At 35.1% G+C, this 25,988-nt stretch overlaps 8 protein-coding genes across 11 annotated transcripts; 2 read left to right on the forward strand and 6 right to left on the reverse strand.

Annotated features, from left to right (window-relative positions):
* The first annotated feature begins 603 nt into the window (after positions 1 to 603).
* LOC105953319 (cysteine synthase) lies at positions 604 to 3,664 on the forward strand. Of its 3 annotated transcripts, none has more exons than XM_012976982.2 (11): positions 604 to 780; positions 1,088 to 1,144; positions 1,252 to 1,361; positions 1,489 to 1,546; positions 2,089 to 2,352; positions 2,427 to 2,564; positions 2,679 to 2,730; positions 2,839 to 2,918; positions 3,050 to 3,109; positions 3,193 to 3,273; positions 3,374 to 3,664. In XM_012976982.2, exons 2-11 carry the CDS (start codon positions 1,103 to 1,105, stop codon positions 3,464 to 3,466), a joined length of 978 nt encoding a protein of 325 aa, XP_012832436.1. In that variant the 5' UTR covers positions 604 to 780; positions 1,088 to 1,102; the 3' UTR covers positions 3,467 to 3,664. The 3 variants fall into 3 exon arrangements, with proteins under 3 accessions (XP_012832436.1, XP_088676751.1, XP_088676750.1); XM_088820625.1 differs by lacking the exon at positions 604 to 780 and adding an exon at positions 836 to 907; XM_088820624.1 differs by lacking the exon at positions 604 to 780 and having other exon boundaries at positions 984 to 1,144.
* A 440-nt stretch (positions 3,665 to 4,104) lies between these two features.
* On the reverse strand, positions 4,105 to 4,787 carry SECE1 (secE/sec61-gamma protein transport protein). The gene has a single exon (XM_012976983.2). It carries the CDS (start codon positions 4,739 to 4,741, stop codon positions 4,226 to 4,228), a length of 516 nt encoding a protein of 171 aa, XP_012832437.2. The 5' UTR covers positions 4,742 to 4,787; the 3' UTR covers positions 4,105 to 4,225.
* A 5,032-nt stretch (positions 4,788 to 9,819) lies between these two features.
* On the reverse strand, positions 9,820 to 10,791 carry LOC105953262 (transcription repressor OFP13). Its single transcript, XM_012976919.2, has one exon. The coding sequence runs from the start codon at positions 10,748 to 10,750 to the stop codon at positions 10,028 to 10,030; it is 723 nt and encodes a 240-aa protein (XP_012832373.2). The 5' UTR covers positions 10,751 to 10,791; the 3' UTR covers positions 9,820 to 10,027.
* A 1,363-nt stretch (positions 10,792 to 12,154) lies between these two features.
* LOC105953317 (late embryogenesis abundant protein D-34) lies at positions 12,155 to 14,325 on the reverse strand. The gene is made up of 4 exons (XM_088820623.1): positions 13,462 to 14,325; positions 13,089 to 13,379; positions 12,855 to 12,994; positions 12,155 to 12,350 (listed from the first exon to the last, which is right to left on the reverse strand). Exons 1-4 carry the CDS (start codon positions 13,798 to 13,800, stop codon positions 12,317 to 12,319), a joined length of 804 nt encoding a protein of 267 aa, XP_088676749.1. The 5' UTR covers positions 13,801 to 14,325; the 3' UTR covers positions 12,155 to 12,316.
* On the reverse strand, positions 14,313 to 15,915 carry LOC105953318 (Lactoylglutathione lyase / glyoxalase I family protein). Its single transcript, XM_012976981.2, has 4 exons — positions 15,781 to 15,915; positions 15,261 to 15,488; positions 14,708 to 14,783; positions 14,313 to 14,551 (listed from the first exon to the last, which is right to left on the reverse strand). The coding sequence occupies exons 1-4, from the start codon at positions 15,850 to 15,852 to the stop codon at positions 14,511 to 14,513; spliced, it is 417 nt and encodes a 138-aa protein (XP_012832435.2). The 5' UTR covers positions 15,853 to 15,915; the 3' UTR covers positions 14,313 to 14,510.
* Positions 15,916 to 19,464: 3,549 nt separating this feature from the next.
* LOC105953314 (hypothetical protein) lies at positions 19,465 to 22,106 on the forward strand. Of its 2 annotated transcripts, none has more exons than XM_012976977.2 (3): positions 19,465 to 19,600; positions 20,200 to 20,611; positions 20,988 to 22,106. In XM_012976977.2, exons 2-3 carry the CDS (start codon positions 20,275 to 20,277, stop codon positions 21,941 to 21,943), a joined length of 1,293 nt encoding a protein of 430 aa, XP_012832431.1. In that variant the 5' UTR covers positions 19,465 to 19,600; positions 20,200 to 20,274; the 3' UTR covers positions 21,944 to 22,106. The 2 variants fall into 2 exon arrangements, with proteins under 2 accessions (XP_012832431.1, XP_012832430.1); XM_012976976.2 differs by having other exon boundaries at positions 20,227 to 20,611.
* On the reverse strand, positions 22,090 to 23,161 carry LOC105953316 (hypothetical protein). The gene has a single exon (XM_012976979.2). It carries the CDS (start codon positions 22,710 to 22,712, stop codon positions 22,176 to 22,178), a length of 537 nt encoding a protein of 178 aa, XP_012832433.2. The 5' UTR covers positions 22,713 to 23,161; the 3' UTR covers positions 22,090 to 22,175.
* Positions 23,162 to 24,038: 877 nt separating this feature from the next.
* On the reverse strand, positions 24,039 to 25,668 carry LOC105953315 (C-8 sterol isomerase). Its single transcript, XM_012976978.2, has 3 exons — positions 24,837 to 25,668; positions 24,590 to 24,739; positions 24,039 to 24,507 (listed from the first exon to the last, which is right to left on the reverse strand). The coding sequence occupies exons 1-3, from the start codon at positions 25,521 to 25,523 to the stop codon at positions 24,223 to 24,225; spliced, it is 1,122 nt and encodes a 373-aa protein (XP_012832432.2). The 5' UTR covers positions 25,524 to 25,668; the 3' UTR covers positions 24,039 to 24,222.
* Positions 25,669 to 25,988: the final 320 nt, after the last annotated feature.

A 25,988-nucleotide genomic window follows, 5' to 3' on the forward strand; every position in this document is an offset into this window, starting at 1 on the left:
TCATTAGCCTTTGATTTCTTTTAAAGTTCACAAGTAATTTAATAAGGGGGCACTTTAGACTTTTCGCACTTAATTCCATCTAATCAACAAAACCACACATAATCCGATGATATCGAAATGCCAATCCTGTATACAAGCGTACATCTTTTGCTGTAACTGGTTATTCTTTACGCCAAACCCGTATGCTTGTTTAATCCGTCTAATCCCACCGTCCATAAAACGAAAGCCGACACAAGTAATTGCTAATATAATACATTATCTTATTTATAATATTATGTTTTAGCTTCCATTTAATAATTACTAAAAGAATTCTTTTTGCAACCTCTATTGACCTTGAATGTTTGTGTCATTACATTTGGATTTGGAATCTTTTTTCAAAGGAAAGAAACTTTCAAAATGCCCATCAAATTATTATTAAATTATCAAATTGGTTTATAAAAAAAAAGAGGAAATTCAATTTTTTTTCTCTTCTTATTAAAAAAAGATTGAATTTTTATACACACGATATGTGTTTGACCACGGCACAATCATTGTTGATTATCCAATTTTGTACCTGGGACAAGTTTCAGGCAACATTCGTTGGAAAAATATAAAATATGAAAATATAAAAATAAATAAATAAATAAAGCGTTATCTTCACTTGAAAATATAAAATTAATTTATCGGGCGTAATTAATTGTATAAAAGACTGACAGTCGACGCATCAAAATCATACGAAAATCATTTCTTCTTACTTATTTCATAGCAACTCAGAGAAAAGCCCCACCGAAAATTTTTAAGGTGATTATGCTTTAATTACACTCTTTTAATTCAATTAATTCGCATCGTTCCGTTTTATATCTCTCTTCGTAGCTGTTCGAATCTGATTTACGTCACCGGATTTGAGCTGAATTTCGCTGAAAATAGGGCAATTTGATTTGTTTTACAATTTTGTTTTTTGTTCTCGAAATTGAATGGAATTTGATCGAGTTTTTAGATCTGTAAAAAAATGTGTTTATGGAATTTTTGCTTCTTTTTATTTTCCCCGAAATTCAGTGGGTGAAAAATCATAGGTTTTAATTTGATTTTGATTACGATTTTATTGCAGGTTTAATACACAAACATGGCTCTAGATAATACTGGAATAGCTAAGGATGTTACTGAAGTAAGTGTGTGTGTGTGTGTGTGTGTGTGTGTGTGTGTGTCTTTGTATATTTATCAACATTTTATGTTTATTGAGGGTTAAAAAAATTGCATATTTATCTTGTGTAGTTGATTGGTAATACACCATTGGTGTACTTGAACAACATTGTTGATGGTTGTGTTGCTCGTGTTGCCGCCAAGCTGGAATCGATGGAGCCATGCTCGAGCGTCAAAGATAGGTAGGTATAGTTCGGTTATTTCAGAAAAAAATGGTCAATAATTATATAGTATTGTTTTTCGTACTTGTTCTTAGTTGATATTAGTTCTTGATCGTATTTCGGTTTTTTTATTTTTTTGTTTTGGCAGGATCGGTTATAGTATGATTACGGATGCTGAAGCGGAAGGGCTCATCACGCCTGGACAGGTAAATTGATATGTATTTCAACCGAAATTTTAGCTTTTTCTTAGGGTCTGTTTGGATCGTGGATCTTGAAATGAGTAAAATGAATATGCAAAGAAAAATAAAATCGATGAATTATGAAATCCCAAGCATGTTTGGTTCCTAAGTAAAATGGTGATGCAAATTTAGTTTCTGTAGGCCTCGTTTGGTTGGGAGGATTAGCCATGATTAGCCTCGTTTCAAAAAAATTCTCAAAATTACACTTATAATATCAGTACTTATGTATTTTGTATCATAGGTGACTAAAAAAATGGAATATCCGAATTCCGCCGATTTTGGAACAAAGTTTATTCATTCCATTTTCCGAAATTCCAATTTACGATATTTCCCATTTTTGAAAGAAAATTGGAATTAGTTTTCAACTTCCGAAAAAAATGAAAATTTTCCGAAACTGCTAATTCCGATAGGACCCGTCCGATTTCAACCCCAACCAAACGATGCCATAGTGGATAGTAATTGTTAAATCGTAAATACTTTTTCTGACACCACAATTTTTTTGTCCGAAGAGTGTCCTCATCGAGCCGACAAGTGGCAACACCGGTATAGGGTTAGCATTCATGGCAGCAGCAAAAGGGTACAAGCTAATAATCACAATGCCAGCTTCAATGAGTCTCGAACGGAGAATTATTCTCCGTGCCTTTGGTGCTGAGCTGGTCCTAACGGACCCCGCTAAGGGAATGAAAGGTGCCGTTTCAAAGGCTGAGGAAATACGCGACAAGACTCCCAATTCTTACATCCTTCAGCAGTTCGAAAACCCCGCCAATCCCAAGGTAACTGATTATTTATATTTATATTGATTATTTATTGGTAATAATCAATTAAAATAGTGCGTAATTTGTTTTAGATACACTATGAAACTACTGGACCTGAGCTGTGGAAAGGGACGAATGGCAAAATCGATGCGTTTGTTTCGGGTATTGGTACGGGAGGTACTATTACTGGTGCCGGAAAATATCTTAGAGAAAAGAACCCTGACATAAAGGTTGATTTTTATTTTTTTATTTTTATTTTTAATTTAGCAAAATATCCATGAATTTATTGGTCCGTAATATGATTTTTTTATTATTTTGATTTTCGTAATTTTCTGTTTTTTTAGCTGTATGGTATTGAGCCGGTTGAAAGTCCAATTCTTTCTGGAGGAAAGCCTGGTGAGTTTTGCTGATTTTGTTGCATATTAATTTTAATTGTTTATTATTTATATTGATTTTGGATTTAAGGTAAATAATGTGATTAATGATCTTTATATAATATTCAAGGCCCACATAAGATTCAAGGAATTGGTGCCGGTTTCATCCCTGGTGTTTTGGAAGTCAACCTTATCGATGAAGTTATTCAAGTAAGACTTGTTTATTTTCTTCATGTTCCTAAAAGAATAAAGAAATAAAAAAGAAAAAAAAATGAAAATTCGATCTTTTGGATTATTGAATTTGACTTCAACCGAATCTTGACAATCTATTATATTTTCAGGTGTCAAGTGACGAGGCCATTGAGACCGCGAAGCTTCTTGCGTTGAAAGAAGGGTTGTTGGTAAGCAGTTTACTTTTGATTTTATTCCATAGACAGAAAATATTTTTTAAGGATTTTAAGGTTGTAATAATATGATATTATAGGTGGGAATATCATCTGGTGCAGCTGCTGCTGCCGCAATTAGGATTGCGAAACGGCCTGAAAATGCTGGAAAACTCATTGTTGTAAGTTTTTTTTTTATATCTATCTATTGGAGAAGAAAAAAAACCCGAAGAAATTCATTTGGTTGATATAATGTAAATGTAATGAATTTTTGTAATGCAGGTTATTTTCCCGAGTTTTGGAGAGCGATATCTCTCTTCTATACTGTTTGAATCGGTCAGAAAAGAGGCTGAGAACATGACTTTCGAGACGTGAATCAGTGCATGCAGCTTTCGAACAACGGGATGGGGATAACGTGACGATAAATTTGGAAGATTCGGATTTTCGAGAATTTATCAGTTTCTGTCATGTTATTTTATTGTCGTTTTCGCATTGTTTACTTGCTTTTGTTAATTATCCTTCCGTGTTTTGAATTTCGTATAAATAAATTTGAATAATGTTATTTTATTTTTAGTTTTAATTTTATTTTTCCAGAGTAATGTTATTTTTCCTAATTACTATTGACTAACTTTGGTTAATCAATCAAATAGCAACCCAATAACTCATTTTCATTTGAATAGAGACGAAATTTAGCTCGAGCTCGATTAAAAAAATGTATACAAAAATAAACTACTTAAGCTCGACTCATTATTAGGCTCGATTAAAGTTAATTCGAACCCACTCGACTCTATCGCTTATACAATCATAATAAAACACAAATTTAAAGCTCGATAAATTCGCTCGTTCAACTCGATTCAATTCGTGTACGCTCATTCCACTCTGACCACAGTAGTAACTTCAACTCATAACCAAAAAATTATAGATCAATTAAAATGAGGAAAAAAGGAAATTGAAAAAAAAAAAAAAAAAGGTCAGAAGGTAATAATAATAATAATAATAAGAATAAGAGGGCATAAATTAAAATAAAAACTTTCATATATAATATAATAATATTCCTCATTTATCAAATGCAGGAGCACGGAGCAACAGTGCACCCTCCCACACCAGATCCGAAGTTCCTTATCTTCTTCATCCTCAACCAAAGAAATCCTGAACACCTTTCCCAACAAAAACCCGGTCGGAAATCTCGGCCAAAACGGCATTGACAGTGAGCAAAACGACACTCGAACCTGCGATCACACCCAAAACAACCCCAGTAATCCCCAAAACTTTATTAAAAGCAGGCCACTCAATTTCCTTTATTTCCTCCGCGACCCCGCTCAAGAAACCCGCATCTTCCTTCTGCTGCTGCCTCTCCTTCATCGCCGCCTTGATTTCATTTCCCAATTCCGTCTGTGATTTCTCCGGCTGGATTTCCTCAGGTGGTCCGGCGGCGTTCTCGCCGGCGGCGGTGGTGGTGTCTTCATTTTCTTCTTCTTGGGTGGCTTTTGGGATTGTGGTGAAGTTGCGGGGCCTGGATGCAAATATTGTAAAATCTGGGGAGTGTTTGGTGGGTGGTGCTGCGAGTTTTGGTGTGGTGGAGAAAATTGAGTTTGGAGATGTGATTTTGGAGGGGGTGAAGAATGGGAGATTTGAGAGTGAAACTGCCATTGGAATTTTGGGAGCAAAAATAATTAGAAGAAAATGTAATAAATAAATTTTAATAAACTTTAATGAAAATAAGAATATATTTTGAGATTTTTTTGTGGTTTTGGATTATGGTGCCACAAATTCAATGTTTGTGAATATGGGCTATAAAATAGGCCCAACTCTTCTCAAAATAATAATAATAAAATTTATAAAAAAGGGGTAAATTACAACCACCCCTGAGGTATGGTCAAATTATAAAAATCCCACACTTGTTTGGGTAATTACAACCACCCCTCAACTATAAATTTTCTTACACGTCCGTCCACCTTTGCGGTTTCAAATTTAGTGGAATCTTCAAGATTATATGAAATATTATCACTTTTGTACCCGTTTTGTTCCATTCGAACTCCACATTTTGAAGCAAGATGATCATAATATGTGTTTTTTGGCTTGTATATCAGATTGTGGTGCATCAGAAACTATATTATTACACAGAACGAGTACAAACTAGAGCACATTCCATGAAATCTAGATGATTATGTTGAATTTGACACCATAAGGGTGGAGGTGTAAGAAAAAATCACAGTTGAGGGCGGTAGATGTAATTATCCAAACAAGAGGGGGTTTTTTGTAAATTGACCATACCTCAGGGGATGGTTGTAATTTACCCAAAAAAAACTATTTCATACTCGATTTTTAGAAGCTCGTTGAACTTGGTTTATTAACATAATGCACCGAACATAAACATATTTTTTGCTCGATAAGTTATGGAGTTCGACTTGGTTATAAGTAAAAAAAAATTGTGAAATATGGGTAAGAAATTGAGTTGATGGAGCTTGGTGGATTGAAACTTGTTCGAACTAGACCGATTGCTGATTAAATTGAGCTCAAATATAAATTTTAAAGATCGGTGAAAATTCAAACAAAGTCGAACAAACATGGACTTCTGCACGTTCCTTTAACAACCCTAATCGATAGTGGAAATTCATTTGAACTCGCTTTATAATCACCATATCGAATTGAATTCCGTTATGACGTAAAATTCAAATTCAAATTCAAATTGAGCTTGAACTGAACTCAATTGAAACTTGTTCAAAATCGATTCATTGAATAATCAAACGAATATGGAGTCAACAATAAATTCGGACAATGTATAAACAATAATACGTTTGACCAGATTCGCTTCATTTACACTCCTATCGATCATCCGAAAGTGAAAATCACTCTATAGTTGGAAAATGTCAATTATATATCCTAGGGGTGAAAAGGGCAACGTGGCTAAGAAAGATTTACTCATTGGTTTATAACCAATGGACAATTCAATATTGTAAGATCCCACATGGGAAGTACTATAGTGTCACATGAATTAATATTTGAAATTTGATAATTGTTATTTTATATTGTTTAGTTCAAATAAATGGTGTCGACAACAAATTAAGAAAAAAACAATGAAATAAATTGTTCTAAACAGTGATAGAGAAAATGTTTGGGGGGCAGTGACAAAAGGTAACTGTTTTGCATCAAAGTGCTTTTAAATTTGTGATTTGATTGAAATGACATATATATATAAATAAATTAAAATATTGTCAGAATGTAGACAATCTTTGAGTTATTGGAAGTTAGCAAACATTGCATCATTTTCAGTTATAGTTATAGTCATGTCTTCTTCTAATTATTACACTTCAATCCCACTGTTGTACTATTGGTTTGCCTTCTCACAAACACATAATGTAATAACCTATTCCACATAGGAAAAATGTAGGATTCTCTGTGAGCTTGTGGTAGACCCGTTGTTGCACCGGTGCCTAATAGGGCCAGTTGGTTGACGGACAGATCGAGTTAACAAAAGGTCGGATGTTACAAATGGTATCAGAGTCGACTCGGAACGACGGTTAGCCACCTCGAACATTCTTTATTACTATTATTGGACACTGATACCTTTCACGGACTTTTAGTGTGGGCTTGTAGTAGACCCGTTGTTGCTTCAGTGTTTAGTGGGCCAGTAGGTTGGCTAACAGACTGGATTAACAAAACCCGGGGCGTTACATATAGTGTCTGCTAACTCGATTTAAAAAAAAATATATTAAATTTATTTTACTTAATTTTTTTTTTGAACTTAGTATTATGTTGTTGATTGTTGACATTAGATGTAGTGCTTTTCGGTGCAGCAATTTAGTTCCACTTAATATTCAATTATTCATGCATGTGGTAGTAGGTGAGGTGCTGAATTGGAAACATAGACTTAGGAATGTAATAAAATTAAAGATAGGTTTTATAATTATTGAATATTTATTAGCCCATAATCGAGATTGATTAATTCAGGTGCAACTTTTTTAGTTGGTGAAAAAAGCCAAACACCAAAATCACAAGTCGTTTTCGATTTAGATATGGGTTCATAATTTTGGGTCCTCATCTTTCGATTATTCCTTTCTACTATCTCGTTTTCAAATTAAGTATCGTTTAGGATTTCAGCACACGTATTCAGATTTCAAAGTATCGTTTAAGATTTCGAATATCATTTCGAAAAAAACAAATTAATTATCCCAATAATATAACCTTGATCATTTAAAGATGCGATGGAGATAATTAATATTAGAGCTAAATAAATATGGATAAAACAGGAAAAACAAATTATATTTAATGTATTATTAAAATTCTAAAGTGACGTGTAATATAAAATAAAAATATTTCTCCATAGTGACAATTATTGTGTTCAACATTGCCAAATATTTGTCAATAATTCCAAAAATTATTCTTCAAAACTAGTCATTTATTTAAGGATGTGGTCTTGTTTGTGCACTCATGATTAATTAATTACATGTAACTACTCAAATATATATATATATATATATATATATATATATATATATATATATATATATATATATATATATATATATATATTATGTTTGTCCTCTCCATAATCTTGATTTGTCTCCAGTGATTAAATTAACAAAATTAAGCACACATGCATTCATCTTCTTGTTCCAACTAGTTATAATTATTATTACATATTCATTTAATAATAATTTAAAAAAAAAATCTGAAGTTAAGCAAAACACAATATAGCAGTCAAGTTTGTCTGTACTAGAAGCCCACTCTCCCAAAATTTTGTCCAAAATTAAAAATATTATTAGTAAATTAAATTAAATTAAAATGTTGCCTTTATAGCATACAAATTTACAAATCCTATAACACCTAACAGAAAAAGGTAAATGCCGGCTTGGAGTTTGGTAATGAAGATTGTTATGGGAATTAGGTTTTTATTGTCACTGTCTAATTAACCAACCATAATTAAGCATAATTATCAGACAAATTATATTGTTAATATAACTAAGGGACTTGATAAATACACGACGTGTTTCAGTAAACAGTAAACGTAGAACATTTTATTTAATAAATTAAAACTTAGCATCAATCCCATCTTTTTCTTTCAAACATTTATTTTGCCATAATATTGCAATACTAATCGTCAAAACACGAGTTTATCGATTTTTTCTGCTGAACTCAGACTACTGTCTACCGCAGACGCTTGTTTTTCTAGATTTGTGAAGCTTTCCTAAATCGAATTGTTCCACCATTTTTTTGTGTTCGACAACACTAAATGTAATAAAATTAAACATACGGTAAATGTGTGCAGTGGGATTTAAAATTAAAGTTAAAATTAGAAAAATCGTCCTGTATTTATCATTTCAGTTTAAAGTTAGAATATTTTGTATTAGTATATGGTTGGATTGCTTTCTTTGGATTCTTTTTATTTGTCTTTAAGTGACCTATCAATAAAGTCACAAGATGGTAGTTGATTAATTAATTCTATTTTTACAATCTTAACTTATATCAAATACTATAATTAAAATTTCTCTAACTTTGGGTTGACAAAAAAAAAAAGTAGTATACAGATTGAATACTTACAAACAATTTATAATTTTCTTTATGATTGGTTGGGCTAAATGATGTAGATTAATTGAAGTAAATAAATAAATATGTTACTATATTATAGTGTAAATAAATTGGATCGCACCCTTAATCTAAAATTGGCTCCGCCCATGGTATCAATTATAATATGCTATTACTAATACAAGTTACATATAGAATAATATGTATAATATATTGGTGAAGCATAAATAAAAATAATAATAATAAATTAAAAATAAATAAATAATTGATATGGAAAAAAGAGATTGCAAATAAACAAGTAGAAAAGGCTATTGACCGATTAGGCTTTGCCTGGACTCCTGCATTTCAATGCTCTTTTATGAGACAATATTTTTTGGATTTTGTGTGTCATCAAAAGCACCAAAACATTTTTCCTATAATACAAAATTGATTGGTAAATTATTTTATAGAAAAATAATCCCTTCCATTTCCTTTTAAAATACATGTACAATAATTAAGAATAATAATGATAATGAATTAAAAAGAAAAAAAGAATTATGACGAATATAATACATAATAGCATTAATAGTAAATCCAAAATTTTGATAAACTGTTTTAAAAGTTGATACGTTGTTATATCGTATTTTTAGAATTAAATTTTAAATTGTTGGGATAATGAACTTATAAACTATTTTTACTCGTTATAATATTAAAAAATAAGCGGGTAAATGTACTTTAAAAAAAGATATTATTTGCTCCCTATTAGCTTATTTTTATCTTTTTAAATTACCGAATACTTTGGAATAACTTATAAACTCTTTTGAACAACTTATAAACTTGGCCAAACACCGGCTTAAAAAACGAGAAAATTGTTTCGAGTATACGTATAGATTGTCCACGTTTTTAGCTTAATTAGAGATTAAAGAAAAATGATTGAGATGAAATAAATTATAAAACGGGACTCATTATGAAGTAAATGTCATCATTTTGCAATAATACAACAAAAGTATTCGTATATATACAATTGAATCTATATAAATTAGTTCAGTCGGAATCAACAATGTTTTACTTTTACTAATTTAGTAAAATATTAAATTATCGAACTACTAATTTAACACATTTTCATAGAGTCAAGACGTGAAGAAATTGTTAATGAAATGAAGTTCTCGATTATTAACTTATCGAAGTTATACAAAATTGTTCGGTCGTAAAACACGTTCGCGAAACGAGAAAAAAAACATTCTTATGCCAAGACAAAAGCACTTTACACGACACAAAACCTTAGGAATATTACACGTAACGAGATATTATTATTTAACTCAATTGCACTATTAAATATATATATTTTTTTATTTAATTTTCTTCTTCAGTTAGTATAATATAATAATAATAATAATAACCTTAAAAAAATAAATGAAAAAAAGAGGTTAATTAAATAGACAAATGTGGCCGTCGGTGGTGGTGGGTTTTCCGGCACGGCGGCGGCGCCAGAGATACAATGACGTCAGCGAAAGCGCCGACTATGAACTTGTGTGTGTGCTTAGGGTTTAAGGTTAGGTAGCACAAGAGCAGCTCGTTCAAGAATTCCCAATCAGCTTTAGCGTCTGTTGGATCACGCGCCTCGATCATTTCCACCATGGATTTTCTGAAGTCGGAGTAGGGGTCCGGCGAGTACGTCTGAACCGCCACTCCGCCGCTCACCACCGCGTCGGAATCCTGAGATAGCGGCGGCGGCGGCGGAGGCGGCGGCGCCTCGAAGATGGAGTTCGACATCCCAGGGGAGGAGAAGAAGAAGCGGTGGGAGGCGAAGGCGGAGGTGAAATCCGGCACGGCGGACTCACCGTCGGAGTCTTCATCGGAGGAGAAGAAGTCCTCGCTCGCGGCGGCGTTGGCGATGGTTGTGGTGGTGGAGAAGGTGAGAGATTTGGAGGTTGAAATGTCGGAGTCGTTTACATCGTACAGAGAGTTGAAATTCTTGAAGAGATGTGAGGGATTGTCGGCGGCGGTGCCGCCGGTGGCGGTGGTGGGGAATTTATCGTCTTGATCATGTTCGCCGCTGACGGCGGCGATGGGTGGCGCGGAGAGAGTGATGGTTGGAAAACACTTGAAATTGGAGAAGCAGAGGTTGAAGCTTTTCCAAAGAATGCCGGACATTTTTTTTTTTTTTAATTATTTAATTTAATTTAATTTAGCAGTTGTATAATATATGGTTGCATGAGTTACATATATATATAGTAGTTGACACTTGGACTACAGTTGGCCAGAGAATAATATTATAATATGACACTCTTAAGTCTTATCTGTCTAATTATTTTTTTTCCTTTTGCTTATTCTTTTTTTGTAAAAATAGTTACATAAATCGGTTTAAATAATAAATTTAGGATTAATTATAAATGGAAAAAAAAAAAGAAAAACAAAATTAATAGCAATGTTTATTTACTACATTTTTTTGATGAAAATTAAAAGTTTAAGAAATTCACGACGAATCAAAACAGAAAAATGGGTTTTTTGAGACCTAAACGATATCGAATGATCGAATTTTGTTGTAGAAAATCGAGGATAAAAGATGAATCTAAGAGCAAGGTAACAAGAAATAATTAAAAATAGCTTTTGGCAAGTTAACTAAATTACTTTATCGGGTGTAGTATCAAATTAAATAAGCATTATATCCTAATGGATCTCATGATCCAAACCAAAGAATCGAACGGCTGATTCTCATATACTCCCTTTGTTTCTAATTAATTATCATTTTTCAACTTTGCACTAATATTAAGAATTTTAATAAATGTGTCTTCAATTAACCTTGTTAATTTAATGACGCGACAAGAGAAAATTAATACTTAGAATTGAATTAAGAAAGTAACAAATAATATAGTATAAAACACAAATATTTGTTATAAAAAGACAATTATTATGAAATAGAGGGAGTATATTGTAATAACTTAAAAATATTCGATCAGCACATGATAGAACAATCAACCAATCAATCTTGATGAAATGTATAAATAGTAGAAGCACAATTAGAAAGCAACAAATAGGAAAATATTGAGAAGAATATATCAAAAAATACCTAAATTTAATCAATATATACAGGAGTACGTACGCCCTATTTAGCTACCAATCTAGTGTTTATATCACGTGCAATTGCCGGTAAGTCACATGGTTAATTAGAGTGTTGTCAAGGTGAATTTTGACGCGGGTTTACCACCCGACTGTCGTAATTTCTTTATTGTTTCTACGGTGGAGTGTTGAGAAAATTCCGGGAATTGTTCGAGCGGTTTGAAGGCAAGGCCGCAGCGCCCGAAGCTATTCAAAAGGCATTATCGCGATTCACGAGGATGTTGGTCGGTTTTACGGTTATTATTGAAGGGGATTGTCTTCAGGTCATTCGAACCATTAACGAAGACTACCTTCTTAATGCTTTAAATTCTTGGATCAATTTACTTAATCGAATAATTCTTCAAAGTACATTGATAAATAAAAAAAAATTGGTACAAATGAAGCAATCAAAATGAAGAATTTAAGCTTCATATGCAAATAATGATTAATGACTCATCCTTGAACTAAGATTTATTGGGACATTTATTAAACTTTAAAAAGAGTATTGCTACAGCAAATATACAGGGATACTATCGTAATAATACATTACTACTACCACTATTACTTATTTCACATTCGCTTCGTACTATATTTACAGAAATACCCCTTCGTCAACCTTCCTCAAGCACCCGGCGGCGGCCCACCCTCGTTCAACCTGACCAGGGCCGGTTCTGAGGGGAGGCGAAGTAGGCGGTCGCCTAGGGCCCCCGAATTTTAGTAAAAATTTAGGGCCCCCAAATTTTTTTTATACCATTTATATATTAGTATTTATTTAAAACAAAATATATATTATATGTATAATTATTGCGAACTCTAATTCATGAATAGATATTGATCGACGATTTTTACTTATTTCTACAATTCCTCTAATCATGGGGCCCTCAATTATAATAGTGCATTAGTTATTTATTTTTATATATTTACACTTGTTTTAGTGCTACTTAATGAAAATTATCCTTAAAAAAAATCGGGGGCGCTGCCCCCGAACCCCCGGAAATTTATAGCCTTGCCTCTAGCTATATACCTTACAAAAATGAGTTCACATAGATTTTATCATCTTTTTACAAAGAGTTTTAACGTAGATTGTAGAAGGGCCCCATTTTTCAACAATCTTCAAGTCTCGCCTAGGGCCCCCAAAATCTCAGGAACGGCCCTGAACCTGACGGCAGCCGCCACCGACGCCGCCACGCCGCCCGGATGTGTGTGCAGATTAGGATCGTTTCTCAGCTCCGCCGCTATAACCCCTTCAGCATCGTCCCTCGTCGCGGCCTTGTCCGCCGGCAACTTCGCAATAGCCCCCTAAACAAATTAATTAACACGTCATCAGTAATATAAACAAGAATTAAATCAACGGTCGGCGTTTCTGAAGTTGGATTAATGGGCCGGTAATTACTGTTAAGACGTCGGCGAGCTTGACTTTGCCTTCGTCTCCGACCAAACCATCGTTGAAGGCGGCGGCGGACTGAGCCGTCGCAGCAAGCCCGCCGGGGACTATGAGGCTGGAGCCGGTAGCTCTGCACTCCGCCGCCTGTATTGCGGCGGCGTCGCTGTGGTTGACGGGCTTATTACCGGCTGTTCGGGCTGTGGCTTCCAGTGCTTCTCCGATGGTTATTGCGCTCTGCATCACTCCTCCCGCCGCCGCCGTGTTCATCACCGGCGTCGGCTGTATGTACTGCCCCAGAACCTGTCGGAAATTCCAAGATTAAGTTTCCACTTTTATTATTATTATTATCTTCGAATTTGGGAAAAGATTAATATATAATTACCTGTCCACCGACTGATTCGGTGATAATACGAGCCCCCGGAAGAGCAGTTTCGGCGACGGCGACACCTTCCTTTCCGGCGACCACGTCGGTTACATCACGGTGGCCAACTAGACCGGCCCTCTCATTTAAAGTGGCGGCGGCCTGCATGGTGGCGGCGGGTCCGCCCTTCTGGGTCTGGCTGAACACCTGGGTTTCGGCGGCCTGCATCATGGCGGCATCTTCCGGCGCAATCGGCTTCGCCGCCAGCTCGCCGGAAACCTGGAAAACGTCGCCGTATTTGATGGGTTCCTGCAGTTCGCCGCCGTGATCCTGCGGCCTTTTCGGTTGCTCTTGATTCATGATAGATTAACTTGATTTAGGGTTCGAATTTGCTGTGAATTATTGCAGCTGGATTCTCAAACAACTCCATACATAAATTAGAAGTATATTACAGGCTTACAGCTTCTGCGTACGATGAAAAGACGTGGCAGTTTCATACAAGGACAGCGTGGCTTCGTTTTGACACGTGGCACCTCGAGAGCATTCGTGTCATTTTCTTTGGGAAAAAAAAAAAAAAAAATTATTTTGTTTCTCCAAAGGCTAATCTGCTTAGTAATAGAATTGGATTAAAAATCATTCACTCATACTTAATTTGACTACTTTTTGGATATCTCACATTTTCACCCCTCAAATTTGCACCAATTATATAGTCCTCCATGTTCACCAAAAGCACATTCAGTCCCTCGTGTTTCAATAATTTAACACTAACGAAAAATTGACGGGAACAACTAAAAGTGTTGAATTTTTAAAACATGAGGGACCGAAATATTTTTTGTAAACATGGGGGGGTCAAAATGTAAATCAGTGCAAACTTGGGAATGAAAACTGTATTTTTCCAACTATTTTTTATTAGAACAAATACAATCTTGAGATTATTCAACAAATTCACATAATCCCATCCTACAAACCAAACGATATAATTCGAAATACTGCTTAATAATCACAACTATATTATTTAACATTTTATTTACTAGTACTATTTATTTATTGCAACATATAAGTGTTGCGGTTTAGAAGAATGGAAGCTGGCTTGATACCTCCAAACCATTTCCTGCATTTTAGAAACAAAGATTCATAAAAACAAATTTCAATTTTTGCAGGAAATTATTTCGAAATAGTGAGACAGAAACAATAAATTAAATTTATTCCGAAAAAAGAAAGAGATTCAAGAATGAATTTTGCCGATGCGTGGATTGACTCGACTCACCATCTGGATCGAAGAAGAAGGCTTGCTTCGTTTTCCCATCTGGTTGCGTCCTCTCGTGGATCTCGATTCCTTTATCCTGATCAGGTAAATACGAAGCAAATCTTTCATAAGAAACGGGGAATTTAAGTCTGTTAATGATGCTCAAAATCAACTGAGCTTGTTATATAAAAAGGCTCAAGAAAGACGAGTAGCTCACAAACGAAACCCGACTACTAATATCAAAGTGAGCACCGAATCGTAAATTCTATATGAAACCTATAAATCGTATAAGTAACACTACCATTAAACTAATTACACGAATAGCATTAGAAAATTTTAGCCCTGCGCTAAACTAAACAAACTCCGATTATTTCTCGAATCTTGAATTCCTTTGCATTAAAAGCATTGTACTCAAAAGTACAACTCTTACGATAAAACTACGACATAGTTTCGGAAAATCCAACCGAGTTCGATACATACGATATAGCAATAATCTCCGATTAACTTCGTCGCAATCCTATATTACTACCTAAAGCAGGCAATTCTCAACTACTAGGTGATAAACAGTTGTTACCTTAAGGCTCTGCACAAAGGAGTCGAAATCGGGCACGGAAAAACAGACATGGTGCCCTCGGGGGAGATTCTTCGGGTCTGAAACTGCTGACGTGGCACTCCATGGTCCTTCTGGAAGCTTCGAATTTGGATCCCTTTCTATGAGGTGCAGGAACAGAGATGAACCTAATTTCAACCATATCACCCCAAAATCGAATCTTGGACTCTCCACTTGCTCAAATCCAAATATCTGATAAATAAAAAAATAAAAAAAAACCCACAAAATCAATTTCCCCTTTTATTTTTATTTTTTTAATTTTATAATCCCAAAATTCAAACATGCATCCTGCAATTTTTATTACGAATTTAATTTCAACCCTAGAAACTGAAACCCAGAGAAATCAACAGCGGTAATTCACGTAAACCCACAAAAACCCTATCTTAATTTTTTTTTTCGATTTAAATTTCAATCTCATAAATTTAACACGGAAAAAAGAAGAAATTGAGAGCAATTAAACGTCAGAAAAAAATAGGGGAAGAACCTCAATGTAGAAATTGGCGAGGCGTTTGATATCAGGGGATTCTCTAGAAACATGATTGAGGCTGGCTGCCATTATCTTCTCTGAATTGGAACCGAACAGATTTTTTATTTTGTACTGAAAAATGCAGTTCAGTTCACTCTTATTTTATTTCGCATGTTATACGACGTCGTTTAGACACCTAATTTTTTTATTTATTTTTTGTTTTTTACATTTTTTTTTGTTTAGTTTAAATTTTTGTATTTGTTTCTAATTAAGTTTGAACTTGAGTCAATCTTTATTTGTTTAAGAAAAATATGTCTTCAATTTGATTGGATATGTTAATGAATTGGAATCGAAGGAATTTACGAGCATCGATCTCGAATCGAATATCGAGTAATTTAATTTGTTTTTTAGCTGCAACATTGATAGTAGGAGCAAAACAATGCAATTATAATATAAGAATAACTCATCAACAAATGCTTGTATTATTATTTCATAAAGAAAAATTACATATATATTTATGTATGTGAGAAATATTTAATAATCAGGAAATACATGAAACCACCATTATTCTCAATCACTTCAATTTAGTTTTTTTTAGAAGCCATGGTGGTGGTGGTGAGGAGGAGGAGCATGGTGGTGGTGGTGGTGAGGAGGGGGAGCGTGGTGGTGGTGGTGGTGGTGAGGAGGGGGAGCGTGGTGGTGGTGGTGGTGGTGAGGAGGGGGAGCGTGGTGGTGGTGGTGGTGGTGGTGAGGAGGAGGAGCATGGTGGTGGTGGTGAGGAGGAGGAGCGTGGTGGTGGTGGTGGTTCATGCTAGAGTCATCTTCCAAACCTTGAATAAGAGGTGCAGTAAGAGTAATAATCAGGAGAGAAAATACGACTAAAAGAGAGCACACACGAGACATTTTTTTTTTTCCGAGTGATATAGAGGAATATTTTATTGGTGTAGAAAAATTGTACAAGCACATGCTCTTTTTATAGTGAAATTATTTTTCAAAATTCAGTTTGACTGGTCAAATGCTACATAATTATACATTAAATCGAATATCAAATTACTATAACTATAAAGTAAAAGACAATATGATTTTGAACCATATTTGAATTACTATGAAATATATTTGTTTCTGAAAATTATGGGCAAAATGTGAAGAATCTGGTAAATTGGGTAACGTCATACCTGTCTGCTAATATTAAAACCTTATTCAAAGTCAATCTCTAAAACGAGATAGAAAATAAATTAAGTTTGACTTTGGTGTGAAGTCAAATATTAGTAAAATTAAATTATATTTATATTTTCACTAATAATAAAAAAATAATTATACAAACAAGAATGAGCTTTCGTAATTTAAATATATTCTAAGAAGATGATTAATATAATTTCACAAATAAAAATGAGATTTTAATAATTAAATACCTGTTCAAGGAATTATTTTTAATTTCCTCTCTTTGTATTTAGGTATTATTTAAATTGACCATTAGTTTGAGTAGGTAAATTGTAGTTAGACTACATCTCATGAGTGATTATTGTAATTTACTCGTACAATTTTAAGGTCACACTTAACTTATTTTGAAATTAATATTACTATCAAACTAATAACATTTTGAAATACATTATGGTTTAAAACTCAATTTTCGTCGAAGAATTAAATACTGAATTATGGGAGAAACTCTTAAATTGAGCACCAAATATCTCAAACAACACATGAAAATATTCATAAATTGGTGGTCCACGAGTAATTTAATTTAATTTAAAACCAGAACATCGATAATAGGAACAATGTAAAAAAAAATAGTAATAGATATAACTTAGTTTTGTTTAGACAAATCAATTAAATATTATTCAAGTAAGAATTCTTAACTTCTTGAGATGATTAGTCTATTGCATGTATACTTAATTCACTTTTTGGCATATAATATGATTTTTTTAAAATATTTTCGTATGTGAATATAAAATATAAGTCATAAATACATGAGACCACTGTAATCTTTTTTTTTTTTTTTTTTTCTTTTTTTCTTTTCAATTCGTATTATTACTACAAATTCAAAATTAAAGAATGACAAACGTAACCGGGGCCGAGTTATAAGCTTGATTTGGATGTTCTGGTATGTAAAAGAACAACAATTGCAATGATCTATTAGGAACACAGTGCATTTTAATTTTTATAAATAACTCATCAACAAATGCTTGTATTATTATTTCATAAATTAAAAGTACATAAATATATAAATTTATATATGTTTGACAAACATCTAATCATGAAATACATTAAATTTTTCTCCAGCACTTCACCTAATAATTTTCTAGAAGCCGTGGTGGTGGTGGTGTGGAGGAGGAGCATGTCGACCGTGGTGGTGGGGCGCATGCGCATCATGTTTCGGTGGATGAGCGTGGTGAGGAGGAGGAGCATGGTGGTGGTGGTGGTGATGAGGAGGAGGAGCATGGTGGTGGTGGTGGTGAGGAGGAGGAGCATGGTGGTGGTGGTGAGGAGGAGGAGCGTGGTGGTGGTGGTGGTTCAGGCTGGAGTCATCTTCCAAACCTTGAATAAGAGGTGCAGTTAGAGTAATTATCAGGAGAGAAAATACGACTAAAAGAGAGCACACACGAGACATTTTTACTTTTTCTTTTTCTTTTACTGCGATGGTATATCGAAAAATTTGTGTTGTGTCGAAATATCGTACAAGCCCATGCTCTTTTTATAGTGAAATTATTTTTCAAAATTTAATTTGACTGGTTAAATATTCCATGTTTATGCATTAAATCCATTACCGAATTAATATAGTTATAGAATCAAATATTAACTATTCCTATTTTATTTTGGGATATATTTGTTCCTGAAAATTGTCTGAGAAAATGTGAAGAATCTGGTAAATTGGGTAACATGTTCATTTCATACTTGCTAATACTAAAATCTCAGTCAAAGTCAATCTCTAAAAAGTAAAATGGGATTGAAATTAAGTTAAGTTTGACCTTTTTTGTGAAATCAAATATTCGAAAAAGTAAATCAAATTTAATAAATATTTCAATTTCTAATTCGATCGGGCCTTATTTAAATTGAGCCATAGTACTCAAACTCGGGTCATACATTTTTCGGATTCGATATGGCTCAAACTCAACCCTACTAAGAGTTAGTTAAACTCGACTCAAATTAAATTGGGTCAAACAATCGGGTTTTAAGTAGGCGGGACTCAATTGTTAGTCCTACTTTTAAGGTCACATGGTAAATATCACTACAAGCCCAATAACATTATTACTACGCTCCACCAACATAAATTAAAGTCTAGATCTAATATAACTATTTTATTCTAATTCCATATTTTAATTCCAATTTCTAATTCTAATTCTATACACTATAAAAACACAAGTGGTATACATGAAATCTATTCTACATATACTTATTAAAAAAATTACTCAAGCCTTGAAAGGTAATAATCATACGAACTTCGACATTTTACCTAACGTCAGATAAAATTAAAATTACTGGAACGAACAATCTTTCACGTTTCCAATCAACTCTCGAGTCCGAGTATCTCTCGAGCTAGCATGATGAAAATTCTCTCAAATACGATAACATAAATTTATTAGATAATTGGTAAAAAAGACCATGTAATGAATCTTGTATTATTTCTGTCCAAGAAAAAAAAAATAACAAAAAAAAAAAAAAAATCACAAGGGGCAAAATTGTAATTTCATTTGTCGGATATCTCTGAAATAATACGTTACCTTTTTCCAATTTGCAGAATAAAAATGGAAGTGCTATCCTCTTTACTGCTGTCTTAATTAGCTCACGAGGGGGCTAACTGCTGAGGGATCATCGATTTTGTCGAAACCCTAATTCTCTGGTAAAATTTTCCTCCCCTTTTTCTCTTTCAGTTTAATTCAACTGTAGCATACATTTTTCATAATTCATATCAGTTAATTACATGATCTACAAATTAATTCAACTTTTTTTATACTGCTTTTTTCTGTAAGAATTCACTGTAATTTTTGGTACTTAGAGAAAACCCAGATGTAAGAAAAATTAAGGAAGAAAGCCCATGATCAAGAAACCTTGAAAAATGTCTGTAAAAATTGAGCAAGAAAATGGGGTCAAAATTCAGTCTTTGCATGCAGATAATCAGATGAGATCTTGTTATTTAACTGGTAATAGATCTTGAAATTAGCTACCCTTTTAATTTTTGCAATTGATTTATGAAATTTAACCATCCGGGTACGAATAAATCGGTACTTATCTATATGCATATGCTTGTTGTGTCCGAAATCGTAGTCGAATGAGGTAATCTATTTTAAAGATTCTTGTTTTTTTGCCGATCATATATATAATCTTAACAATATTTCAGCAGGCATTAACTTTGAGGTTTGAATCGAGTTAGTCTTTTACTAATTCGAGTTTACCTAATAAAGCTCGAGTCTTTATAAATTGGGCATTTTCCAATTTCAGTTTACAATGTATACAACTTCTGTGTAGTTGAGCGAACCTTCTAGAACGTGGTGGAAGTATTTGGAGTTTGGAGTTATGGAGATTGAAGTTTCCGATTATACCCTCGATTCGATGCCGGTTCCCCTTTGTGCGTCTGGTCAAGGACTCCCTTATGCCCCTGTTGACTGGCCGAATCGAGGCGATGTTTGGACGTGGAAAGTGGGAAATAAAGTCAACCCTTTCGGATATTATAGACATAGATACTTGCTTCTTCCACCGAGGCTTCAGAAAAGTCCGACTCGAAAAGAATGGCTTGGCAGCAAACTGGCAATAACTCGTTATCTTCAATCGGAGTTTCCTGAAGCAGATGTTGATGCGTTTTTCGCAATGTTTACTTGGAATATTCCAGCTGAGAAGATGTCCGTGGAGAAAGGTCAGTTTTATGCATTTGTGAACTGAAATGCTAAATGTTTTTTCGATTTTACTTAAATTTCAAGATTCTGCATAACTTTTTCATCCAACCACCAATTTAGCTGATTCAAGTCGCGTTAGAAAGCCAACTCGAAGGGCTACGACTTTCATGCTTTGAAATTTGCCGTATTCGGACAGTAAAATGGTCAAAATCATGTTTGAAGTAAACTTATTGTGGGTTGGGAATTCAAACTGAAAAATGGTCAAAATTACATTTGAAATAAGTACGGTACTGGTAAAACTAAAACGACGTTTAAAACACCCCGTTTATTAAGCTACATTTATTTTTGTTTTCTGGTTTACTTGGAAACTCTTTTAGATACATTTCTCGATTGCAGGTAAAAAGATTGAAGCTAAAAAAATTGCAGAGAAAAAGCGAAAGCGACCTTCTTCCTCGAGAGCTATAACAATAACAAAGAAGCAACCGAAATCGGAAAGTCAAATTTCGACGAGAACAAGAAGCTCCGCTAGAAAATTCATCTCTCTCTCAGCTCACAACACAACAACCTCAGCCGATGTGAATTCGCCACCGGCGGCCGAACCACTACAAAATGACCAATCTGCCCTCGCTTGTAGGCCCCACGACTCCAAATCCCTAGCGGACCACCTGGCGGAAATGTCCTCGGAGGAATTCGAAATCTACCTCAACTCACTCGACGGCACTTTGACGAACTCGGCTCCCGAAGCAATAAACTCGCATGTCCAGATAGACGAATTCAAGAAAGTTCGAGACGAACTAACCTCACTTCTATCGATCGGAATCCCGAGTTTAATCGCCTCGAACAAGCTTCTAGAAGTTCAAAACTTGTCGTATAAGCTTCAATCCGATCCACATCTAACCAAAGAAGAACATTCCATGCTGAATCTCATTCAAGAGATTCCACCAGCAAGCAAAGACTTACCAGAAAACGAGGGCGGCAGTTCGGACAATATCATTTCCATGAAAATTCAGTACATGTTGTGTAAGGACAAAATCGCCCTTCTGCAGGCCGAAGACGCGTCAGCCTCGTCAGCAATTCAAGAAATCGATCAAGAAATCTCCAAACTGCAATCCCGTAGAGCCAAACTTGCTAAAGCTGTTGCGAAGAACCAGAAAAGGATAACCGAACTTGCATCGACTCAAAACCAGGTGTTCGATTCTGTTGCCAAGATTGCTGACGTGGCAGCACCCACAGCTAGCAACAGAGTGTCGCAAAGGCAGATGAAGCAGAAGGGAATATCCAAACGGGGTTCGGATAATCTTGCCAAATTTGCCCCGCTTAACGGGTTCTCCTTCAGGCGTCGATCTGAATAAGATTTACGTTTCTGAAATAACATTATCTATTTACATAGTATTATATCGATAACACCCTATCCGAATTGTAGTATAATTTTGGTTATTTGTCGGAAGTTAACGTTTTTTGTCTGAACCGAAAGGGTGTCTGTAGTGTTTATTATTCCTTTTTTACGTGTTTAAATCATCGATTTTATTGCATTTGAAAGTTTAGGTTTACATTCATACATACAAAACAATAAAAGATGTAACCCTACTGTGCAAGAACAAGTTTGCTGATCCCACACCCCCAAATTTCAGCCCCCTCGACAACCCCCCTGCGGGGCCCACCCTTGGGCACCGTGACGCTCAGCTCTCCGTCCACAAACACAGCCGTAGCAAGCTCGGGGCGGGAAGAAGAGGGCAATCTGAACCGCCACGTGTCGACCTCCAATTTGTCGAGGAGTAATTCCATTTTGCTTTCATCACCACCACCACCACCGCCCTTGATCTTGTTCTGACTGTTATTCCTGACGACGATCTTGACCACACCAGGGTGAATCTCCACCGCGTGGGCCCTCATGTCGTCGCCCACGGCGGCCACATCATCATCATCATCAGCATCCACCTCGATCTCCGCGGAGAACCGGAAGAACTCGGGCCCCTCCTCCACCGCCACGTCAGCATCGGAGCCGAAGGGCAATTCCAAGACTTTGCTGAAAACGTGAGGCAGTTTCCTCAGCTTTTTGTGGGCGTAATTTCTTTCCGTTCGTGACGATTCGTTGTTGACGTTCCTCTTGTTCGATGTCATTCGAGGGTTATAAAAAATATACGAATATTAACAAAAAGAAAAATAAAATATGTATATAGATTGTCGGAAATTAACCTTAATATTGATGGACGTACAAGAACGATGTTTCGATTGTTCGTATTAAATATTAATCGTAGGTTACGTATTATATATACATATACATATACATATACATATACATATACATACACATATACATATACATACACATATACATACAGTTCTTGAAGAAAAGATTAGAAATGCGAAGGAGAAAAAGAAAGAAAAGAAACAAAAAAATATGTAATAAATATTTACATATGTGAAAAAAATATCAATGAATGGCTTTTTATGGGGGAATACGATGCTACACCTGGTGATTTTCACCGGGTGGCTCTTTTCTTGACATGTGTCCTTTTTTATTTATTTTATAATTATATTTCTAAAACCCATTGGGCCATAACTGAACCCGTAGTGGGAATCTTATTAATTAGGGTGCCTGGTTATATTAACCAGGTGTAGCATAGAATTTCCCGCTTTTTATGCATAACACATGCAGATGAAAGTTGACGGAGGCGTTGACCAACACGAGAGAAAATAGAGATGTAATTGGTATTTAACTAATTTATCATCCTTTATTAGTTGAGAGTCAAATTACTAATCATGACTTTTCTTCACGAGTCAAAGTTGCTTCTTTATTTTTCACCTTCTAAATAAAGTATATTCATAATAATTACCTAAATGTAATTAATTAAGTATTCTTGTTATGTTTGACCCAAATTTATGTACCACGTAAACTTTTTTTTTTTTGAGTAATTCAAGTCATTATAAGGGGAAGTAGGGGAGGGGGACTCGAACCCTAGACCTTTTACCCTACTGGTAAGGCTAGGTACCAACTCTCCTAATGAGGGTTGGTTGTACCACGTAAACTTCAAATTCTTAATGTTTTCGCGTTTCAGACATGTTTCGTGTTCGATACCCGAGGACAGCTGTAATAGACCTTATGAACTATTTTGCAATTTTTAAAAAGTTAGAAACATGCTTGAATCATAAATTTGTAAATATTTTTGTTGCTTCTCTAATTATTTACGTGATTTAATGATCAATTGCAAATTTGATAGTTGAGAATAAAATTTATTTTGAATATGTTTGTATAAAAATATACATAAAAAGAATTTATATATAAATGAAAACTTATATACATTTGTATAGCATATTTACATATATGCCCCTATACTTTTAATATTTATACGTTTTCCTCAAAATTCCCGTATCTATGTTTTTGGGACATACCGTTTCTCATTTGCTGGAATCCCCGTTTTCGTGTTCATGCTATATAGGCCCAAATTGATCATGAAAAAATAAAACTAATTTCCATTAGCTACAAAAGGAGTACACCATTTCCATCTCTTTTATACAATTTAATGACAAAAACAAATAAAAACAATAACACAAAGCACAAAACCAGCTGCATCTAAATCCTAATTTCTCACGAGGAATGAGAATTGATTTTCTTCCCTTTCTTTTTTCCTCAAGTAGGGATTAGAATTTTCCCACGTGCAAAATCAAAATCTCGACTTCGAGAAGACGGCAGCCAAAATTCTTTCTTCAACATTTGAAACCCTCTTACCATCCCGAACTTGAAGCATTCCATTACAGTCGAAACCAGTTTAGTATCGTCGTTCATGAGAAACCCCTGTCTGTATTCCAATATCCACGTATTCGGATCCAACTGCACCACCGATGAACTCCATTTTCCTAGTACCCACGAACTATTCCCTGCTCGAATCGAATAATTCGCTTCCTCCGACAACCACTGCAAGAACCAATTTTTTTTTTATTAATTAACTACATGTAAAAAGGTTAAAAGGGTCATTTTTTTTCAATTGAGGTTTTACCTCTGTAACTTTCCCCGATAAAACGGTGAACGATCGAGGGGAATATTCTGCTGTGAGCAATCCCGCGGTCTGCAATGGCCAGCCCCAAATGCTCACTTCCTCGGCCGTTGATTTGTACAACACGCATTTCGAATTTAGCAATAAACCGTCCTGAATTAAAATTAAAATTAAAATCAAGATAATGCTAAAAACTAATTATTTAATATTAATTAACATCATTCACATGTAATTTAAAGTGAATAATAACCTGGGTAATTTTCCACACAGAATCGACAGAGGTGCAATTCGAGACCTCTTTGCCGACTAGCACTTCTAATTCGTTCTTCAAGAACGTGAATTTACCTTTCAGCCCCTCGATTTCCGACGAATTTCCACCCAACTCCGTCACTAAATCCGGCGACAATTTAGCCTTGACAACACCAGAAACCACCCAAGACAGACCACATTCGACGCAGAAAATCAAAATCAAGCCGAAGAGAAACCTCACCGCGAAAAACCCTAAACCCGATTCCTTCTCTCCCTTCTTCCCCCTTTCCAACTTCTCCTGCAAAACCGCACTCGCGGTTGAATCCAGAGGCGGCGAGGACGAATCCACGCGCCGGATCTGATACCTCGATTTCTTCGGCGGTGTCGAGAGATCGGCCGGCGAAGGAAAAGCGATGGGGCTTCTTCGAACTCCGGGCCTGGCGGCGGAGAATTTGGTGAGGGAGCTCTGCGGCATCAAATCGAGAGTCGCGTTCATGCTCGCGATGCATATCTCGCAGCTGCAATTCGCGTCTTTTCTGCATCCGGGGAAGTAGAAACTGTCTCGTGTTTCCGACTGGCTGCTCTCCGCCGTCGTCGCCGTCGATTTTGCGGAGGAGTTTGGAGTGAGAATCACTGATTTCGTCGTGGCGGCGGCGTCTTCGGGGGTTTTGGATCTTCTTTGAACCATTTTTTTTTTTTTAATTCTGTCTCTTGGATTTGAAATTTGTGTGTGGGGGTTTCGCAAATTGATTTTCTTGGGGAATTTGATTGGTGAATTGAACACGAGAAATTGAAATTTGGGGATTTTTTTTAAAATTTGAATATCCAACGGTCTTCTAGGGTTTTAATTAAGGTAGCCCGTGAGAGTAGGGAGGGATGTAGGAGACAAGAATAAAATGACTGATATACCCCAACTAATTTTTTTTTTTGATTTATTTCACTGCCCAAAATTTTTCCTGAGCTTTTATTTATTAATTAATAAGAAAATTTATATTGATACTTATTTATTTATTTTAAAGATTAAATTTTAAGGTGTTTGGATATAGGACTTGATAGGGTCAGTTCGGCAAGTTTGGGCCGAACTTCTCACAAAGTTGGCCCTTCAAGACGAAAGAAAGTGGGTCGTGAGAATTAAATGGATTTAAGGTGTCGA

This window comes from Erythranthe guttata, chromosome 7 (genome assembly GCF_056151865.1).
Source record: "Erythranthe guttata isolate IM_541 chromosome 7, IM_541, whole genome shotgun sequence".
NCBI lineage: Eukaryota > Viridiplantae > Streptophyta > Magnoliopsida > Lamiales > Phrymaceae > Erythranthe > Erythranthe guttata.

Coding starts and splice junctions, on each gene's coding strand:
- LOC105953315 (XM_012976978.2), bottom strand. CDS start 25,523: ATGGTTCAAAGAAGATCCAAAACCCCCGAAGACGCCGCCGCCACGACG. Junction 24,740..24,836: donor CTGTGTGGAAAATTACCCAG/GTTATTATTCAC, acceptor ATTTTAATTCAG/GACGGTTTATTGCTAAATTC. Junction 24,508..24,589: donor TATCGGGGAAAGTTACAGAG/GTAAAACCTCAA, acceptor TGGTTCTTGCAG/TGGTTGTCGGAGGAAGCGAA.
- LOC105953319 (XM_012976982.2), top strand. CDS start 1,103: ATGGCTCTAGATAATACTGGAATAGCTAAGGATGTTACTGAA. Junction 2,565..2,678: donor AAAAGAACCCTGACATAAAG/GTTGATTTTTAT, acceptor CTGTTTTTTTAG/CTGTATGGTATTGAGCCGGT. Junction 3,274..3,373: donor ATGCTGGAAAACTCATTGTT/GTAAGTTTTTTT, acceptor TTTGTAATGCAG/GTTATTTTCCCGAGTTTTGG.
- LOC105953317 (XM_088820623.1), bottom strand. CDS start 13,800: ATGAATCAAGAGCAACCGAAAAGGCCGCAGGATCACGGCGGCGAACTG. Junction 13,380..13,461: donor CCGAATCAGTCGGTGGACAG/GTAATTATATAT, acceptor AATTTCCGACAG/GTTCTGGGGCAGTACATACA. Junction 12,351..12,854: donor TCGGTGGCGGCTGCCGTCAG/GTTCAGGGCCGT, acceptor GGCCCTGGTCAG/GTTGAACGAGGGTGGGCCGC.
- LOC105953262 (XM_012976919.2), bottom strand. CDS start 10,750: ATGTCCGGCATTCTTTGGAAAAGCTTCAACCTCTGCTTCTCCAATTTC.
- LOC105953316 (XM_012976979.2), bottom strand. CDS start 22,712: ATGACATCGAACAAGAGGAACGTCAACAACGAATCGTCACGAACGGAA.
- LOC105953318 (XM_012976981.2), bottom strand. CDS start 15,852: ATGGCAGCCAGCCTCAATCATGTTTCTAGAGAATCCCCTGATATCAAA. Junction 15,489..15,780: donor TCGCCAATTTCTACATTGAG/GTTCTTCCCCTA, acceptor TTTATTTATCAG/ATATTTGGATTTGAGCAAGT. Junction 14,552..14,707: donor CTTCTTCTTCGATCCAGATG/GTGAGTCGAGTC, acceptor TCTAAAATGCAG/GAAATGGTTTGGAGGTATCA.
- LOC105953314 (XM_012976977.2), top strand. CDS start 20,275: ATGGAGATTGAAGTTTCCGATTATACCCTCGATTCGATGCCGGTTCCC. Junction 20,612..20,987: donor GAAGATGTCCGTGGAGAAAG/GTCAGTTTTATG, acceptor TCTCGATTGCAG/GTAAAAAGATTGAAGCTAAA.
- SECE1 (XM_012976983.2), bottom strand. CDS start 4,741: ATGGCAGTTTCACTCTCAAATCTCCCATTCTTCACCCCCTCCAAAATC.